The sequence below is a fragment of the Sebastes fasciatus genome, chromosome 18 (assembly GCF_043250625.1).
Source record: "Sebastes fasciatus isolate fSebFas1 chromosome 18, fSebFas1.pri, whole genome shotgun sequence".
In the NCBI taxonomy this organism is placed as follows: domain Eukaryota; kingdom Metazoa; phylum Chordata; class Actinopteri; order Perciformes; family Sebastidae; genus Sebastes; species Sebastes fasciatus.
In genome coordinates this window covers 3144826-3164971 of record NC_133812.1, presented here as the reverse complement: position 1 = coordinate 3164971, position 20146 = coordinate 3144826, and the positions used below count along the sequence as shown (strand labels likewise).

General features: G+C 41.6%; 2 protein-coding genes across 2 annotated transcripts; both read right to left on the bottom strand.

Moving 5' to 3' along the window:
* Positions 1 to 1028: 1028 nt before the first annotated feature.
* LOC141756574 (trace amine-associated receptor 1-like) lies at positions 1029 to 7425 on the bottom strand. The gene is made up of 3 exons (XM_074616438.1): positions 7275 to 7425; positions 6853 to 7176; positions 1029 to 1963 (listed from the first exon to the last, which is right to left on the bottom strand). Exons 1-3 carry the CDS (start codon positions 7423 to 7425, stop codon positions 1029 to 1031), a joined length of 1410 nt encoding a protein of 469 aa, XP_074472539.1.
* Positions 7426 to 8797: 1372 nt separating this feature from the next.
* On the bottom strand, positions 8798 to 11220 carry LOC141756573 (trace amine-associated receptor 1-like). Its single transcript, XM_074616437.1, has 2 exons — positions 11214 to 11220; positions 8798 to 9309 (listed from the first exon to the last, which is right to left on the bottom strand). The coding sequence occupies exons 1-2, from the start codon at positions 11218 to 11220 to the stop codon at positions 8822 to 8824; spliced, it is 495 nt and encodes a 164-aa protein (XP_074472538.1). The 3' UTR covers positions 8798 to 8821.
* Between the last annotated feature and the right edge of the window lie 8926 nt (positions 11221 to 20146).

The following is a 20146-nucleotide window of genomic DNA, read 5'->3' as shown; positions in this document are numbered from 1 at the left end:
TACATGTGTCCTGCTTATTTATTATGGCAGGACACATATAATCTTGATGATCATATGATTGTTGTTTAAAAGACAGGATTGCCCCCTGTATCAGCTAATAGAGCTTGAGGTGAAGCAATAGATGAAACATAAATGTATAGACTGGAAAAATAGTCATGGGTTTTGGGTTAATTAGACTAGAAGTGGGGTCCCCCATAGGCATGATGGTTACTAATTAAGCCATAGAGATAAACCTTCATTAAACGTTCGATATAAATCAGCAATGGATAAAGAAACCCCCGCTTTAATTTGATTAAACTTTCAATATACATCTATATGAACAATGAATAAAGAAACCCTAGCTCTACTAGCTGTAACATTAAAGGGATCTACACATTATTGCATCAATAATTAAAATCCAGTAATATATGCTATTATAAAAATGGGCCCTTCTGCATAATGAGTAATTTCACTTATTTACTTTGTATTTTTTGATGCTAATACTTTTGTACTTTCACTCAAGTAACACTTTGATCGCATGGTTTTTACTTATAACAGAGTATTTCTACACTGTGGTATTTCTACTCTTGCTTCAGTCCACTAGCTCTGGTTTTTACTTGTAAAAAAAAAAGAGCTTTGCCTTTTCAAGGTGTCTGACTCATTAATGTAGAGATGATGACAAACCCAAAGTACTACAGTGGCACATACTGAAAGTGTTTATGACATAAAGAGGTTCAGAATGGGGCCAACAACTACGTCAAGAGTCCAACTCTCTGCATGATGTTATCAATTTATTTTTGCTGTGTTGGAAGTCTTGCAAATGTTGAAACAAGCACATACAGAATACACATGTACATGTGAGCATAGTGTGTTTAAGCTTTTTACATGATTGCAAAGTGACAGCTCACTGTTATGCACCTCAGTCAGTGTTTCACCTTAGTATGTAGTATATATTGCATAATTAAGAAAATATTCAAAACATGATGCTGCCTTATAGGTTGCAGTTTCATGACACATGCTTGAGCCTTTACAGCACTCCAAAGGATACGTCACAGCAGTTTCGTGTTCGTAAAATCACCTTGAAATATTTTTCCTGAAATGATCATTCTGAAAGCTGATCTGAACCAGCTGTAAAAGAAAGCATAAATGAATGGATTGAGCATTGAATTTGACAGTGTGAGCCAGTTAAGAGTTTCAAACAGTGGAACCAACATGGACACGTGATTCAAAAGCTGACAGCTAACATAGAGAAAGAAAGGAGTCCAGCACATCAGAAAAACTCCCATAACAATAGCCAGGGTTTTGCTGGCCTTTCTCTCCATCTTACTGGCAGTTGCTCCAGACTTTGTGTTCTGACAGGTTGTGTTCTGGATGCTGCGTGCCTGTCTCTGGGCAACAAGGAAAATCTTTAGGTAGATACAGAGCATTATGATCACTGGGAGATAAAATGAGAAAATCTGTGCCAAAATTCTTGCAAGTAGAAAATCAATAAAACAGTTTTCTTCACATTTTTCATTGATTAATCCTGGAATTGTACGGCCAATGGCAACTAGTACAGAAACACTCCAGCTTACCAGGATCATGACTGCAACAATGTTAAAATTTATCTTAGTTCTATAGTTCAGAGGCTGACACACTGCATAATATCTGTCAATGGAAATACAACATAAATTCAAAATGGAAGCTGTGCTCAGTGTTACATCAAAACTACCTCGTACTTTGCAAAATAAATCTTCATAATACAAACATGAGCTAAGAGAGAATGCCATGCTGAAAGGAAAAACTACAAGACCAACAAGCAGGTCCGCCACTGCCAGAGAGAGAATGAGAGAGTTTGTAGCAGTGTGGAGCTGTTTGAAGTAAATGATGGAGATTATTACAAGGAGGTTTCCACATATTGTGACAACACATAATGAGCCAAGGAAAATATATAATAATACACATATTGTAGAAGGGGTGCCTTTCAGGATGTAAGAGCCATTATCTATTTCATAACAGGGATGTATGTCATTAATATTGTCTTCTGATGCCATGTTTCTGGGTTCCTGCAAATCAGTTGTCAATTGACTATTAACAATACAAAAAATCCCATTAATTTAAAAGATTTTTACCTGCATGAATGCACAACTACAATAAGAGGTCCCTCTGTTGATGGGTGTTCTATATTACTGTGCCACTGCGCACAATCTTTTTATCCACCTGTATCTCATTACCATAATGAATGCATTCTATAATGGTCCAATCAGATGTGGGACTTTTCATCGGGATGACATTAGATGCCAGATTAACATACTATACTATATATGAGATTTGCTTTTTAAATCATTTAATTCTACCAGAATTGCTAATATCTGATACACCATTTAGGTAGGCCTACCAGGGTCTTTTCCCAAGGACATGAAACCAAAAGTCTATTGGCCTAACAAAAATAAAACCTACCCCCATGTCTTTAAGATTTTAGAATGGGCCCACTCTGAAAAGTTCATTTCAGGTTAGTCCTAATGCAGTAATGTCATGATGCAAAACAATTCATTATTTTACAGCAATAGTAGTAGTTAAAGCCGTAATAATAGAAGGTACATTATCAGTGGCCAATCTGTATTATGCTAAAGCGTGTAATATACTCACCTGTCCACCAGAGGATAGCGTGTTTGCCTCGCCGAGGCATGAATTTTACACTCATGAAGGTGCAGTACCAGCACTCCGGCCACGAGCTACAGCCAATGAGAGCGCAAGACACGGGTTTAGGGGAAACCTGGGGTAGGCGAGGTCACCTGTAACAATAGGAACTTACTGTATGTGTTGCAATTGCCACACGGAGCAAAGTTTTTGATGGAATAAATAGCAAAATAGAAGTGTGGAAACCAGTGTAAACAGGCTATTTTGTGAACTAATGTAACAACGACCACGTCTTGCGCATGGTATCATGTCATTTACTTTGTATTCCTCGCCTGTTTTCGTGACAAAACGTGATTTGGAGACCTAATCTGGGATGCTTTTTTGAGGCGCTTAAGATGCACGAAAACTCACGAAAATTGGAATACGTATCAGAACTGGCAAAATTTCAAAGTTCTGAGGTGATTTGGCTCGGGTGTCGCCAGCGGGCTCCATAGCGCCCCCTAATGCAGGCAGGTTTGAGAAAAAATACTTCAATCATCACGAAATTAGAGTAGGTCATTGCCTACATCAGCAAGAGTGTATTTAATTTTTTTGATTTTTTTGGCCAACAAAAAGTCAGCCATCTTGGATTTCCTGCGTTCATTTCAAATTTACGAACACAAGTTTGAGGACTTTACTAGTTTACAAAAACTCATGAAACTTTACATGCATATTCACACTAGTAATTATTTCAATTTGGTGTTGTAATTGGGCTTGGGCGTTTTATGTTGGCTCTTAATCTCCTCCTTAATACTTTTAGCCTTTGAACATACCTTTGACGCACTTGGTGTACTCGAAAAATCATGAAAGTTGGACACCTTTGAACTTTCCGTGAATGTACAGCTATTGGGTTCAGCGTGTTAAGCGGGTTCCATAGCGCCCCCTTAATGCGTGGAAGGCAATAGTTTGGAAAAAGTTGATCCTATATTCATGAAATTTGGTAGGCACATCCCGATCATTATTTCAGACATATTTCTTATTAGGTTTCATTAGCTCCGCCTACGCGGAAGTTGGCCATTTTGAATTTTGTGCATTTTTCATGTATTTTATGCATATGTCTACATACTCCTCTTAGAGAGTTTATCAGATTTGCATAAAATTTGGGTGGTGTAACTGTCAAACTAATGTGACGCTAAATTGTGAAGGAATTTTTTATCGATATATAAAACTGTGATGTCATTGGTCAGGTGAGAAGATGCCATTTTATCACATACTCCTCCTAGAGGATTCAAGAGATCCATCTCAAAGTCTGGCAGCAGAATTTCAACACCTTCACGATGCAACATTGCGAAGCTTTTGTGTTTTCACAGAACGGCATTGTTGTGGTGGCGTGGCGAATTTCGATGTTTTGACATGACACAGGAGGCTGTTGTAACTTGGCTTTACATAGTCCAATTTGCCCCAAATTTCACAAACTGGATAAGAGTCCAGGCCTGAAGACATATGTGCCATTATGAGTTATAGTCATAGCGCCACCTACAGGAAACAGGAAGTTGTTGTAAACAATACATTGTCCAATCTGCCCAAAGCTTGATATGTTTTATAAGAGTCATAGCGCCACCAACAGGAAACAGGAAGATGTTGTAAATTGATTATTGTAGGGATTTGGTAGGAACAGGTTTGGTTATTATCAAATTAATGAATAATATCAAAATAAATAAATAAAAATTATCAATAAACATTAATAATAAACGGGTCACCACCCTGGAATCAGGGACCAACAACCAAAAAGGTTAATATAGTAAAGTAGTATACTAAACTATCAATTTGGGACTTTGATCAATGATTAAATTAATAACTATAACCAAAATAGATGGTAAACGTTGAAGGATATTGGAGTTCTTGACACAGCAGAGGTTGGCATTATTCACTCTTGTACAATATTAAACAGACCAGCATGTATATTCCACAAACATTTATTCACAAGATAATAAAGGTGTAAAACACAATATTAATCTAACTAAGTAACTAAACTAAACAAACCAAACACAGTGTGTGAGCATGTGTGTGTGTGAGAGAGAGAGAGAGAGAGAGAGAGAGAGAGAAGATGGCTTGCTACTTGTCTCAGGATGTCTGCATGTGCCTACAGACAAAATGGCGAGCACTTTTAAACTACAAAGATGGCTGGATCAGAGATGGCCGCCAACATGTTACCACATGGCCTCTTTGATCTTCGGAGCACCTGTGCTCAGAAAGGACAAAGAGGGGGGTGATGTGGGGTTTGAGATTATCTGAATGTGTATGTTTAAAACTAATTCAGTTTATGTATGTGATCTTAATGTGTGTCAGATACTGCAGTGGGTTAGAAAAGACGGTTAGTTTGCATGCAAGACCTTGTCTATGTGAAGCATAAACTAAACACATCAGATGTGGCAAAGCCAGCTACCCAAATATCTTCACTACAAATAATATCACAACAGTCAAACTCAATGAATAACATTAAACATATTAAACACATATACAGGTACATTCTAGAAATCAAAGTTGAACAGTCTTGCTCAGCCGTGTGCAATTACTAATGCTAAGGTAAGCCCAGTACGTTACCAATCCATGGACAAAAAGGCTGGTAATTCCATGTGCTGAAGTTGTGGTTCTAAGTCAAAGATGTTGTCTTTGCTTTTCTCAAATCCTAATTTCCTTGCTGTTCCTCGCGTCTTCTGCCTTATAAGAAAAGTCCTTGGTGTTTCTATGTCTGTTTCCTAACAGGCCATAGATCAGAGAGCTTAGGTGGGGATAGCAGCAGCTCACCTCCAGCAGGGCCAAAGAGTGAGAAGAAAGAGCAGAAAGAGGAGGAACAAAGAGATTCCTCTGGTTTTGTCCTGGGTGAATTTCACAAGTATGTGTGAATGCTACGGTAGCCATTGGCTATTGAGCTGAGTCCATGGGTCAAGGATCATGTTACTGAGTTCATGTGGTCACTTGCCACCAGTCACATTGGTGGGTCCCAACACTGTACATTGTCTAATCAGCCCCAAACTTGACATGTTTTATTAGAGTCTTTAGCGTCACGCTCCACGCAGAAATTACCCTCTAACTGTTGCGTGCAGTGTCCGACTTTCATGGAAATGCACAGCAGCGGGTACCCCCAATGTGCGCAAAGGGGCGAGGGCCTGTTCAACGCTGCTTGCAGCTTTGATTATTGTTATTTTATATCTTTGAGTGCAAAAACATGGTGCTGACGTGGCATGCTGGAGAATTTACATTATTCGCCATTGAAAGACAAACTGTTGTAACTCGACTGTACTTTGTCCAATCTCTCCATTACTTGACCTACTTCATAGTAGTCCAGGCCTGATGACATCTTAATGGCAATATTGACTCAGTCATAGTGCCACCTACTGGCAACAGGAAGTCAGCGTTATGTGACAAACATCATCCTATTTACATGAATTTGACATTGTGTGATCAACACTTGATATAGAGCAACATAATACATTTCTTGCCCGTGTTCTCTAGCGCCACATAGTGGACACAGGAAGTGGTGAAAAATTGGCAATCCGTAATTTCCTGTTCCACTCAATACACGCAGGAAATAACGTCTAAATTGTGCATGCAATGTCCAATGTTCACTATTTTAATGATCTATAGTACATGGTTGAAATTGCATGGCGCAAGTGCATTTAGGGCGTGTCCGAATCCACTTTTGCTAGTTAAGCAGCGCACAATCGGGGCGCAAAGTAAGGGGCTATGGGGGTTGTATTTAGTCTCTTAATTAATCATAGTTGTGTTTTGCGCAAAAAAGGAATTAAACCAATGTCAAGATTTTAGTTTAAAGGTGGACCCAAACACAGAGAGACCAAGCAGGCAGGTGAATTTAACAAAAATTAGCTTTTAATATCTAAAGCTGAAGTAACAAAACAAAGTTGACAAGAAAAAAAAAACAGAGTCCAGACTTGAGGAAACAAACAAAGTACAAATGAAATACACCAAAAACTAAACTGAGAACAAAAAAACAGAAGACACGAGCAGCACTGGCTGGATGAACACTAGGAACATGGCAGAACAAGGCAGGAGTGACGACGAACTGACAAAGACACATGGGAACACACAGGCTTAAATACACAAGGAGGGCAGGATGATTACACACAGGTGGCACTAATCAGAGCGGGGTAAACAATCACAAAAGGCGGGAAAACAAACATAGGCAGGAAATAAGAATAGACATGACACAGGAGGATTGAATTCCGGGACAAGAGGGTACAGAAGATCTCAGACAGGCGGCCCGAGGGCAGGGCAGAGACAGAGCCGGGAAACTCGGGCAGACGGCTCGGGGGCAGAGCAGGGACAGAGCCGGGAAACTCGGGAACTTGGGGCTGTGGCCCAGCAGTGAAAAGGACAGGGTCTTGGGGCTGCGGCCCAACAGGGACAGGGTCTTGGGACTGCGGCCCAGCAGGGACAGGGTCTTGGGACTGCGGCCCAGCAGTGAAAGGGACAGAGCATGGCTGAATCCTAGGCAGAACAGGGCGAGGCTGAAGCCCAGGCGGAACAGTACGTGACTGAAGCCAAGGCGGCCCAACCGGAACAGCAGGTGGTTGCAGCCTAACAGGAGCAGCAGGTGGTTGCAGCCCAACCGGAGCAGAAGGGGTCAGCCGGACCCTGACAGGATGCTTGGATCAGGGGTCGGAAGGATCTCCGACAATATGCTTGGATCAGGGGTCGGCCGGACCCCCAACAGGAGACGTGAAGCAGGAGTCGGCCGGACAGCCGACAGGGCATGTGGAGCAGGCGTCGGCCTGACCCCCGAAAGGACACGTGGATCAGGAGTTGGCCGGACCACCGACAGGACATGTGGAGCAGGAGCCGTTTGTACCACCTACAGGACACGTGTATTAGGAGTCGACTCTATGCTCTAACAAAGTGCCTGACCACACGTCATTTTAAGACCAACACACCCCTGGGCACACAGATGGGCGCAAGTCCTTACACAACGTGGGCCCTGGGTGTCAAAATGACAACTGTGTCGGTCTGAAATGACCGTTGCGCTGCGCTGTGTGCCGCTTTGCGATGGCTGTAAGATCGTGCAGGCAATTTTGATGATAATACGATTTTTGTTTTAGACACAGCATTGTCCTCTGTATCAGCTAATCAGCTAAGATAAAACATTAATGTATAGATTGGAAAAATTGTTTTTGGATTGATAACACTGGAAGTGGGGTCCCCCATAAGTATGATGGTTACTAACTAAGCCATAGAGATGAACTTTCATTAAACGTTCATTATAAATCCTTAATGGATAAAGAAACCCCCACTTCAATTTCATTAAACCTTCGATATAAATCTATATGGACAATGAATAAAGAAACCCTAGCTCTACCAGCTGTAACATTAAAGGCATCTACACATTAATGCATCAATAATTTTAATCCAGTAATATATGTTATTATGAAATGGGCCCTTCTGCATAATGAGTAATTTTACTTATTTATTTATATTTACTTGTATATTTTGATGCTGATACTTTTGTGCTTTCACTCAAGTAACACTTTGATCACATGGCTTTTACTTGTAACAGAGTATTTCTACACTGTGGTATTTCTACTCTTGCTTCAGTAAAAGATCTGAGTACTTCTTCCTCCACTGGCTCTATCCATAATGGTTTTGTCATGTTTGAATAAAGAACACGTTTGAATGCCAAAACAGAACTTGGCCTCCTCAAGGTGTTTGACACATTAATGTAGAGCTGATGACAAACTCTCAAGCCAAAAGTTTGGGTTATGTGCATATTTTATTCTTTTTGCTTGTCTCATACCTTTCTAAATAGTTGTACCAATTACAATGGCACATAGTGAAAGTGTTCATAACAGAAAAAGGTTCAGATGGGGCCAACAATTACATTTAGAGTCCAACTGTGTGAAGTGTGAACATTTTACTCAATAAAAGTGTCATATAGTGCCAGGAAGTGTTGGAACAAGCACATATAGAATATATATGTACAAGTGAGCATAGTGTGTTTAAGCTATTTACATGATTGCATAAACTGACAGCTCACTATAATAAACCTTTGTGCCTCAGTCAGTGTTTCACCTTAGTATGTCATTTTCATTGCATAATTAAAAAAAACATGCAAAACATGACGCTGGGTTCCAGGTTGCAGAGTTGAATGACACATGCTTGATCTTTATTGTGCCAAATTTAATCGGATCTGAGTCGCTCGTTGGCTATTTCACCACCCCAAAAAAATGTGTCACAGCAGTTTTGTGTTCGTAAAATCACCTTGAAATATTTTTCCCGAAATGATCATTCTGAAAGCTGATCTTAACCAGCTGTAAAAGAAAGCATAAATAAATGGATTGAGCATTGAATTTGACAGTGAGAGCCAGATAAAACTTTCAAACAGTGGGACAAACACTGAAACGTGATTCAAAAGCTGAAAGGTAAAACAGAGAAAGAAAGGAGTCCAGCACATCAGAAAAACTCCCATAACAATAGCCAGAGTTTTGGTGGCCTTTCTCTGCATCTTACTGGCAGTTGCTCCAGACTTTGTGCTCTGACAGGTTGTGTTCTGGATGCTGCGTGCCTGTCTCTGGGCAACAAGGAAAATCTTTAGGTAGATACAGAGCATTATGATCACTGGGAGATAAAATGGGAAAATGGGTGCCAAAATTGTTTCAAGTAGAACATCAATAAAACAGTTTTCTTCACATTTTTCACAGAGTTTGTAGCAGTGTGGAGCTGTTTGAAATAAGTTATGGAGAATATTACAAGAAGGTCTCCACATATTGTGACAACAGATAATGAGCCGAGGAAAATAAATAATAAAACACATATTGTAGAAGGGGTGCCTTTCAGGATGTAAGAGACATTATCTATTTCATAACAGGGATGTATGTCATTAACATTAAATATGGTTGACGGTGTATTCTGATGCCATGTTCCTGCAAATCAGTTTCCTATTAAATATTAACAATATTTAAAATGTAAAAAATTATGTTCATTTAAAATAAATTACTTATATGAATGCAAAATTACAATAATAGGTCCCTAAAAGATGAGAACGATTTTCAGTTCATGTCATACCTTTAAAATGCTCGTTCATACATCAGTGTTGATGGATGTTCTTCATTACTGTGCCACTGTACAAAATCTTTTTTTACCAACCTGTATCTCATTACCATAATGAATACATTCTATAACGGTCCAATCAGATGTGGTACTTTTCATTGTGATGACATTAGGTGCCAAACCAACAGTGTAGATGAGATTCACTTTTAAATCCTTTTTGAATTATATCATTTTACCAGAATGCTAATATCTGATTCACCATTTAGGTAGGCCTATTAGGGTCTTTTCTCAACGACATGAAACCAAAAGTTTTCTGTCCAAACAAAAAAAACTCTAACCATGTTCATTTAAGACGTGAGAATGGGCCCACTCTGAAAGTTTATTGTCAGGTTAGTACTAATACAAGCAGGCAAAAGTGAGCATGGCTCAAGTACCCCCACTAACTGCTTGACCCCTACTAAAGTAGGGCCAAAGGTTTTGCCCTTTAGGAACTAATGGAACAAGTTCTTCTCCGGAAACGAAACTGAAGTGAAAAAAATCACAGTTTTTGGACAAAATTTGTAAAGTTTTGGGGAGCCTGGACTTCTAACACAAAAAAGGCACAACTATACCACACTGTCAACCATCATACCAAATTTGAAGTTCCTAAGTGAAACAGTTTTCGAGTTGTACTCTGGAAACAAAATTGAAGTCGAAAAAATCAGTTTTAGGCCAAAATTTAAAAAATGTTGGGCACCCTGGACTTCTAACCCCCAAAAGGCACAACTAGACGACACTGTCAACCATCATACCATATTTGAATTTCCGAGTTTCCGAGTTCTGCTCCGGAAACTAAAGTGTGACTCCCGAACGGACGGAGGAACGGATGGATGGACACGCGGAGCGCTATATAGCCCTGAATACATTGTTGCGGCGGTATAATAATGTCCTGATGTGAAAAGAATTCATTATTTTCACAGATGCAGTGATACCACATTTTTTTAGACCAAGTACAAGTACAAGTACTTACATTTTGATACAGGAACTTGGCTTGGGTCCTCAGGAGTTGTAGCATTTATTCAACCACAAATAAACTGTACACACTGCACAGCTACGTTCACAGCTATAACTTTACTGATAACTTCATACTCATCATCACAAACTCTCTCTATTTCTCTCTCAACTGGACACTCGCTAATGTTATGCCGGGCTTGCAATACACTGGTGGAAATCGTGACAGTATGCTAGGCAGACACACAGCTAACAACATTGCAGTTTAACTAATTGTTGTGGCAGACCAAGGTGGTGGTACCGATTTATAAAAAGGGGGACCGGAGGGTGTGCTCCAATTATCGGGGTATCACACTACTCAGCCTACCGGGGAAAGTTTATTCTAAGGAGCTGGAAAGGAGGCTCTGACCGATTGTTGAACTTCAGATTTAGCTAGCTAAGGCTAAGAAGCTAGGCTAAGAAGCTAGGCTATATCATGGAACGGGCTACATGTTACTCTGTGTAGCGGGCTAATGACAGTAGCCTACATTCAGATGAACAGAACCAGGGTCTCACTCCATGCGCACGGAGCTCACCCCACTCACCTGGCATCCCTCCCGGTTCGGGAGAGTAGAAGTGGATCTGTTTGTAAGCAGACACAACACCGATTGCCCGATATGGTTCTTGGTTCTCCTGGAATAGTCAGCTTGTGTGAGCTTTCTTTTGGAGCTTGTTGAGCCTCACACAGCTCCCACAGACTCCTCTACTACCCTGAGAACCCTGGGGTTGTAAACACAGCAACATAGAAAGAGCAAGAGCTTTATGTTTGCACTAAACTCTGTGCTGAATACCAGTATCTATTGATGTATTATGTATTATCCAAACTGCCTGTATTTTGGGTTTCTACTAGAACATGGTTACAGGCTTTAAAGTTAAAAAAACGCTTTATTTTTCTCATACAGGCTGTGCTGCAGCACCTAGCAGGTAGCGCTCAACGCAGTAGCATGCCTCCTGACTACTCTCTCCCTCTCTCTTGCTGTTTTAGATTTTTTTAGTTTTTTTTTTAGTCTTTAGATTTTTTTTTAGTCTTTAGATTGTCTTTCGATTGTTTTCTTCATAGCAGTATGTGTATTAAACCTACTGTCATCACTTATGATAGACAAACTTTACTGGACATTGGAAGAAACAGTTTGCCTGCATTGGTCCCGTTGCCTAACAAACACCGACACCGGGCGAAACGCGGTAAGAGAGCCGGCGTCCAGGTGAGGAACAAACAAGACCTCATAGTACCGCAATGCCAAGCATATATTTGTGTAATGCACAGTCCTTGAACAACAAACTGGATGATATGCGGGCCAGGATTGAGTTTCAACGGGAAACACGATACTGTAATGAACTGTGTTTCACAGAGAGCAGGTTGAATGAAAACACTCCTGATGCTGCCATCGGATTAACAGGCCTTTCACCTTTCCGACATTATAGGACTTTGGACAGTGGGAAATCTAAGGGAGGTGGTCTGTGTGTGATGATCAACTCTTCCTGGTGCAACGGTAGTAATGTTACTATCAAGGCGACTATGTGTTCACCAGACCTAGAGTTCATGATTTTAATGTGCCGCCCTAATTACCTCCCCAGAGAATTCTGCGCTGTTGCTTTGACTACTGTGTATGTCCCCACATGCGCCAACATCACGTCAGCTATGAAGGTGCTACACAAAACCATCCCAGCACTAGAATCAAAACATCCGAGTGCTGCTGTCATAGTAACCAGAGACTTTAATAGGGCGAATCTGAAGAGCGTACTTCCAAAGTTTTACCAACATGTCAAATGCAACACAAGAGGCGGTGCCACACTGGACCACTGTTATTCCACACAAAAAGATGCCTATGGGGCGTTCCCCCGTCCGCAGCTGGGGAAATCCGACCACAACGTCATCTCGTTGCATCTCGTTGCATCTCGTTGCATTTTTGGTTAAAAATGCAGCTGTCAAGGCTGCACTTAAGGACAGGCACAGGGCTTGTAAAACCGGAGAGCCTACTGAGATCAAGATGACCAAATACTCAGTCCGCAAGGCTATCACTGTGGCTAACAGACAGTACAGAGACAAGTTGGAAGACAAATTCAAGGACTCCAACTCTAGAAGCCTGTGGCAAGGCTTACAGTCCATCATTAATTACAAAGGCAAAATAAGCTGTGAGGCAAATAACAACACCTCCCTCCCTGATCAGCTCAACTCCTTCTATGGTCGGTTTGAGGTTAACACAGCTAACCCTGCACCCGCTGCCCCACAACCCCCCTGCCTACCACTGTGTACCCCCCCTGCACAAGGCACTGACCCACCTGGAGGCGAAAGAGGGCAACTATGTGAGAATGTTGTTTATAGACCACAGCTCGGCCTTCAATACAATAGTGCCCTCCATTCTCATCTCCAAGCTGATGGCCTTAGGTGTGAACATCTCCCTCTGCAGCTGGGTCCTGGATTTCCTGACAGGGAGACCTCAGGCAGTAAAAGTGGGCAACAACTTTTTAACATACATGACCCTCAACACAGGTGCCCCCCAGGGTTGTGTGCTCAGCCCCCTCTTATATTCCATCTACACCAGTGACTGCACAGCCAGGCACAGCTCCAATGCCATCATCAAGTTCGCCAATGACACAACAGTCATTGGTCTGATATCCGACAACAACACCACGGATTACACGGACGAGGTGATGGCGCTCTCCACATGGTGCCAGAGGAATAACCTGGAGCTTAATGTGGAGAAAACTAAAAAGCTGATACTGGACTTCAGGAAGAAGGCTGAGCACACACACAATCCTATAACCATCAATGGTGCGGCCGTGGAGCGAGTCAGGAGCTTCAGGTTTCTTGGTGTCCACATCTCGGAAGACATGAAGTGGTATCGGCATGTAGACACACTGGTGAAGAAATCCCAGCAGTGCCTTTACAACCTAAGAAGGCGGAAGACATTTTTAATGTCCTCACCTGTACTGAGGAACTTCTACAGGTGCACTATTGAGAGCATTATGACCGGCTGCATCACCACCTGATATGGCAACTGCTCCAAGCAGGATCGACAGCGGCTTCAGAGAGTGGTGCGTTCGGCCCAACGGCTCACAGGTGGAGTGATGCCTAACTTGTAGGACATATACACCAAGAGATGTATAACCAAGGCAAACAGAATCATTGCTGATCCCAGCCACCCGAGCCACGGCCTCTTCATCAGGAAGCAGTCCAAGAGGAAGCCTGGCTACATCAGCATCAGAGCTAAAACCAACCGCCTCAGAAACAGCTTCTATCCCCAGGCCATCCGGATGCTGAGCTGAGTCTCAAAACTGACCCTGACCCACTAGAGCCCTGTCTCTATCCATTCATCCATTCGTACCCACCTCCTCACCTTTGGTTACACTGCACTTATTGCACCACACACTTACGGGTGTGCGGGTGGGTGTATATTCTCTGTGTATATTCTCTGTTATTTATTTTATAATTGTGTATGTATTCTCTATCTCATATTTATCGAACAATTTGCTATTGTTGCTGTTATATTTATATGTTTATAAGGATGATTGTATTTTAATTCATTATTGTTAGTCAATTGATTGAGAGATCGATTGTCTATTATACAGGGATGAGAGAGTAACAAACAGGAACAAAGAATCTCACTGCCATGTCAATGTGTATGTAATCAATAAACTAAACTTGAACTTGAACTCAAACTATTTTCTCTGGTCTGTTTGAGCTCCACTAATGCTAAAGCTCTGTTCTGATTGGTCAATCTCTTTGGACTAGACTCAAGCTCCTCTCTAACTAGCTTTTTTGCCTGGATAAAGAAACCCCAGCCTTACCAGCTGGAACATTAAAGTAATCTACAGATTAATAAATCAATAATTATAGTCCAGTAATATATGTTATTATGAAATGGGACATTTAGCATAATGACTACTTTTAATTATTAACTTCATATATTTTGATGCTAATACTTCTGTACTTTTACTCAAGTACTTGTAACAGATTATTTCTACACTGAAGTTTTTCTACTCTTACTTCTACCAGTACTACCAGTAAAAAATCTAAGTACTTCTTCCTCCACTGGCTTTTTCCATAATGGTTCTGTCATGTTTGAATAAACAACATGTTTCAATGCCAAAACAGAACTTTGCCTCCTCAAGGTGTTTGACTCATTAATGTAGAGATGATGACAAACTCCCAGGCCCAAAGTTTAGGTTATGTGCATTTTTATTCCACTTACAGTGGCACATATTACAGTGTTCATGACATAAAGAGTTTCAACTCTCAACAGGATGTTGTGAATTTATTTTTGCTGTGTTGGAAGTGTTGGAAGTGTTGGAACAAGCACATACAGAATACACATGTACATGTGAGCATAGTGTGTTTAAGCTTTTTAAATGATTGCAAAGTGACAGCTCACTATAATGCACCTGTGTGCCTCAGTCAGTATTTCACCTTAGTATATAGTTCATATTGCATAATTAAGAAAACATGCAAAACATAATGCTGCGTTACAGGTTGCAGAGTTATACAAAACATGCTTGAGCCTTTTCAGCACTCCAAAGGATACGTCACAGCAGCTTTGTGTTCGTAAAATCACCTTGAAATATTTTTACCGAAATGATCATTCTGAAAGCTGATCTGAACCAGCCGTAAAAGAAAGCATAAATAAATGGATTGAGCATTGAATTTAACAGTGCAAGCCAGTTTAGTGTTTCAAACAGTGGAACAAACACTGAAACGTGATTCAAAAGCTGAAAGGTAAAACAGAGGAAGAAAGGAGTCCAGCACATCAGAAAAACTCCCATAACAATAGCCAGAGTTTTGGTGGCCTTTCTCTCCATCTTACTGGCAGTTGCTCCAGACTTTGTGCTTTGACAGATTGTGTTCTGGATGCTGCGTGCCTGTCTCTGGGCAACGAGGAAATCTTTAGGTAGATACAGAGCATTATGATCACTGGGAGATAAAATGAGAAAATAAGTCCCAAAATTGTTGCAAGTAGAAAATCAATAAAACAGTTTTCTTCACATTTTTCATTGCTTAATCCTGGAATTGTAGAGCCAATGGCAACTAGTACAGAAACACTCCAACTTCCCAGGATCATGACCACAACAGCATTAACATTTATCTTAGTTCTATAGTTCAGAGGCTGACAAACTGCATAATATCTGTCAATGGAAATACAACATAAATTCAAAATGGAAGCTGTGCTCAGTGTTATGTCAAAGCTGCCTCGTACTTTGCAAAATAAATCTTCATAATACAAACATGAGCTAAGAGAGAGTGCCATGTTGAAAGGAAAAACCACAACACCAACAAGCAGGTCTGCCACAGCCAGAGAGAGAATGAGAGAGTTTGTAGCAGTGTGGAGCTGTTTGAAGTAAATGATGGAGATTATTACAAGGAGGTTTCCACATATTGTGACAACACATAATGAGCCAAGGAAAATATATAATAATACACATATTGTAGAAGGGGTGCCTTTCAGGATGTAAGAGCCATTATCTATTTCATAACATGGATGTATGTAATTACCATTATTATGGTTGACAGTACCTTCTGATGCCATGTTTCTGGGTTTCTGCAAATCAGTTTTCCATTAATAATATTTAAAATATAAAACATATCTATTTTAAAATATTTTGACCTGCATGAATGCAAAACTACAATAATAGGTATTTCTGTTGATGGGTGTTCTTCATTACTGTGCCACTGTGCACAAACGTTTTATCAACCTGTATCTCATTACCATAATGAATACATTCTATAATTGTCCAATCAGACATGGGACTTTTTCATCGTAACAACATTAGAAACTAGAGCAACATACAATACTATTGATGAGATTCACTTTTCAAATCCTTTTTAAATTATTTAATTTCACCAGAATTGCTCAAATCTGTTACACCATTTAGGTAGTCCTACTAGGGTATTTTCTCAAGGACATTAAACCAAAGCTATCCTGGCCTAACAAAAAACCCTAATCCAATTTCTTTAAAATTTGAGAATTGTCCCACTCTGAAAAGTTCATATAAGGTTAGTCGTAATGCAATAATTCCATGATGCAAAACAATTCATTATTTTCCAGCAATAGCAGTAGTTAAAGCAGTGATACTAGAACCTACATTAGCAGCGGCCAACTCTTGGTGTCACGTTTTGCCTCGCCGAGGCATGAATGTTACACTCGTTTATGAAGGTGCAGTACCAGCTGGTGGCAACAAAACCGCTCACTTAGGTTTATGCAACTAAACCACTTATACGTAGTTTACACTACACAACTTTAGCCCTGATTTTCCACTCCCCGACAGTTTTGGAGCTCCCCGACAAAAGGCCCAGATCTGAGGCAAATCAGCGTTGGCTCGCGCTCACACATCAGTTCGAACGTCATTTGTGAACTGCTCAAAGACGCGAGCTGATGTCTCGCAGACACATTCCAGATATCTAGCATGCTAAATAGTATGTGTTTAGATCAGTTCCATTCCATTCCGTTCAGTTGGGTTCAGTCTGGCAGTGTTCAGCTCACGTATGATGCTGGGGTAGAAGCTGTTCTTAAGTCTATTAGTCCATGATGTGAATGACCTGAACCGTCTATCAGAGGGCAGCAGTTAGAACAGCTGATGTCCAGGATGAGAAGGGTCCTTAAGGGTGTTGGCTGCTCTGCTGAGGCAGCAGGTGGTGTAAAGTTCATCTAGAGAGGACAATGGGCAGCCAATGTCTATTATGAGTTATTTTGTCTTGGAATGGTTCAGGGCCAGATTGTTTTCCACGGACCACCCTGTCAGTTTTTGGACTTCATCCCTGTAGGCTGTCTTGTCATTTCCTGATATGAGTCCGACCACAGTCGTATCATCCGCAAACTTGATGATAGTGTTGGTAGGATGGGTGGGGGTGCAGTCTTGGGTGTAGACGGCATAGAGAAGGGGTCTCAATACGCAGCCTTGTGGGGCGCCAGTGCTGAGTATGAGGGTGGAGGAGGTGTGGGGGCCCAATCTGACCGTTTGGGGGTGATTGGTCTGGAAGTCCTTGATCAAGTGACAGATAGGTGGGAGAGTCATAAGTCATTCAGTTTGGAAACCAGTCCGTCCGGGATGACGGTGTTGAATGCTGAGCTGTAGTCTATGAAGAGCATCCTCACGTAGATGCCCTGTTGTTCGAGGAGGAGCAGTGCGGTGTGTAGGGCAGTAGTGATAGCGTCCTCATAGACCTATTTGATCTGTAGGTGAACTGGTGTGGGTTGAAGGTGGCTGGGAGGCTGGCTTTGATGTGCTGCTGGACCAGTTTCTCAAGGCACTTCATGATGACTGGGGTTAGTGCAACTGGACGGTAGTCATTGAGGCCACTGTTGACAGGTTTCTTTGGCAGTGGGATTATTGTTGCAGATTTCACGCAGGATGGGATGGTGGCTTTGGACAGGGACAGGTTGAAGATCTTTGTGAAGACTACTGAGAGCAGGTCTGCACATTCTCTCAGCATCCTTCCCGTCACTCCATCCGGGTCTGCAGCCTTCCTTGTGTTGACAGCCCTGAGCACACGCCTCACCTCATGCTCCTGTGCCATGAGCGTGTGACTGTTGGATGGTGGATGGTGTCCCGCATTCACCGCCGATGCCCACCGCCAGAGTTTTCCTGCTTCGCCTTTGCCCTGCCGCAAGATGGTCTGCCTGAGATTCCCTGTTCCACTCCTATCCAGCCCTCCATTCCTCAGTTCTCTGCATACTTGTTCCAGAGACCCTCCTCCAGACCTCCTCCACCCACCGTACTGGACTTCATAAACTGTCTAGGGACGTCTGGGATTCGTCCCTTAAGGGGGGATACTGTCATGTGCCTGGGTTTTTGTTGCAGTTTGTTTCCTGTTTTATTTTGAAAGTCATTATTATATTATTAAATAATTATCATTATTATATATATATATTGGTCGGGGAGCGATGATGCAGCAATTTCATCATGGAAGAGAAGGGACAAAAGGTAGTGTTAGTTTTGGCAATGATAATTTGGGTACCATGGCAAGATCTATCAGACTTTGAATGTTTCAGGAATATTGAGTACATGTGATGTTCCAAGGGTAAATCAGATAAAGTGAGATCATGCTGAGGATTAATGGAGAGTGATTTAGTTGTGTATTCACCGCACCTGAGAAACCCGTAGAAGGCCATTAGCAGAACTGCTTCCAACATTAAGTCAATATAAGTTGAAAAATAACCTTGCCTTAACCTCGACATCAATTTATGCACCAGCGAAAAAGTGAGAGGCAGTCTTTTATCATTGCCTGGAGGATGCGCCTTTTTCGGGCCATTGAGGAGCAGCTGAATGGAAGGGTTCCCCAGAAGGCTCTGGGATGCTGGGTCTTTACAACGAATGGGGAACTGAATCCCTGCTAGCATGGCTTTGATACTTTGCATTTGAAGATTGCGGGACTCAAATGAAAATACAATGAATGCACAGGTTACAGAGATATTTACTGGAAAAGGACTAAGGAGGAGGTTGGCGCAAAAGGAAGAGAAGAAATACCAAGCTGAATCGCTTTAATTGTACTTTTGGCTAAACCAAGTCTCATGTAATTGGAGTGCTTAATCGAGAGTCATCTGATGGAATGAAGGGCATTGCATGCTGGCCGGCTTGGCCTGGGGACACATAGATTTGAACTCCCGAAATTTAAAAAGGAAGAGCATCAGCTACTCGATTCTCATGACCAGGAATGAAAGTAGCTTGCAGAATGAAATTATTTAGGACGCATGTCCAAGTTAATTGTCGCATGAGACGGTATATAGTAGATATCTTAGAGCGGCCTTTATTTATTATCTCTACTGTTGCAGCATTGTCGCAAAACTCCATGATTTGCTTCCTTGTCCATCTGCTGCCCCATAGCAAGCAAGCAACGACAATAGGATAAAGCTCATGGAGAGCAGTGGATTTGGATTTAAGGGACTTAATTTCAGCGGGCCAGACATCTGCAAACCACTCGTTATTGTAGAACCCCCCAAAAACAACAGAAGGGAAACAGTAAAGAACTTGAGGAAAACCGAAGACTCTACGAAGTCATTGTAAAAGAAAGAGATGCCATTCCATTTCTCACATAACGAGGCCCAGAACTGCAGGTCTGAGCGACAGCCCTCCTCTAAGACTACAGTGTCATTTAGATTTTTAACAGAATGAACCAATGTTAGCAAGCGTGATACGAATGAACGACCGTGAGGGATGATGCGCATCGCAAAGTTAAAGTGGCCTAACAGAGATAGGAAATCCTTTTTGGAGAGAATGGCAGCAGCAGACCAGAATTTGATGGCTTCTCTAATACGAGACAGCTTGTCTAGCGGCAATGATGCTTGCAAAAATACGCTATCGAGGGTAATGCCGAGAAATTCCAATCGCGTAGAAGGGCCAATTTTCACTTCTGAAAGAGGTACACCTAACTCATGGAAGAAGCTTTAACTTTGGAGATGCTGCAAGCTGGTGGGGATGAAGGAAAGTCAACTACTAGAAAATCGTCTAAGAGGTGCAGGACGAAAGGGAGTCTGCAAGTGTTATA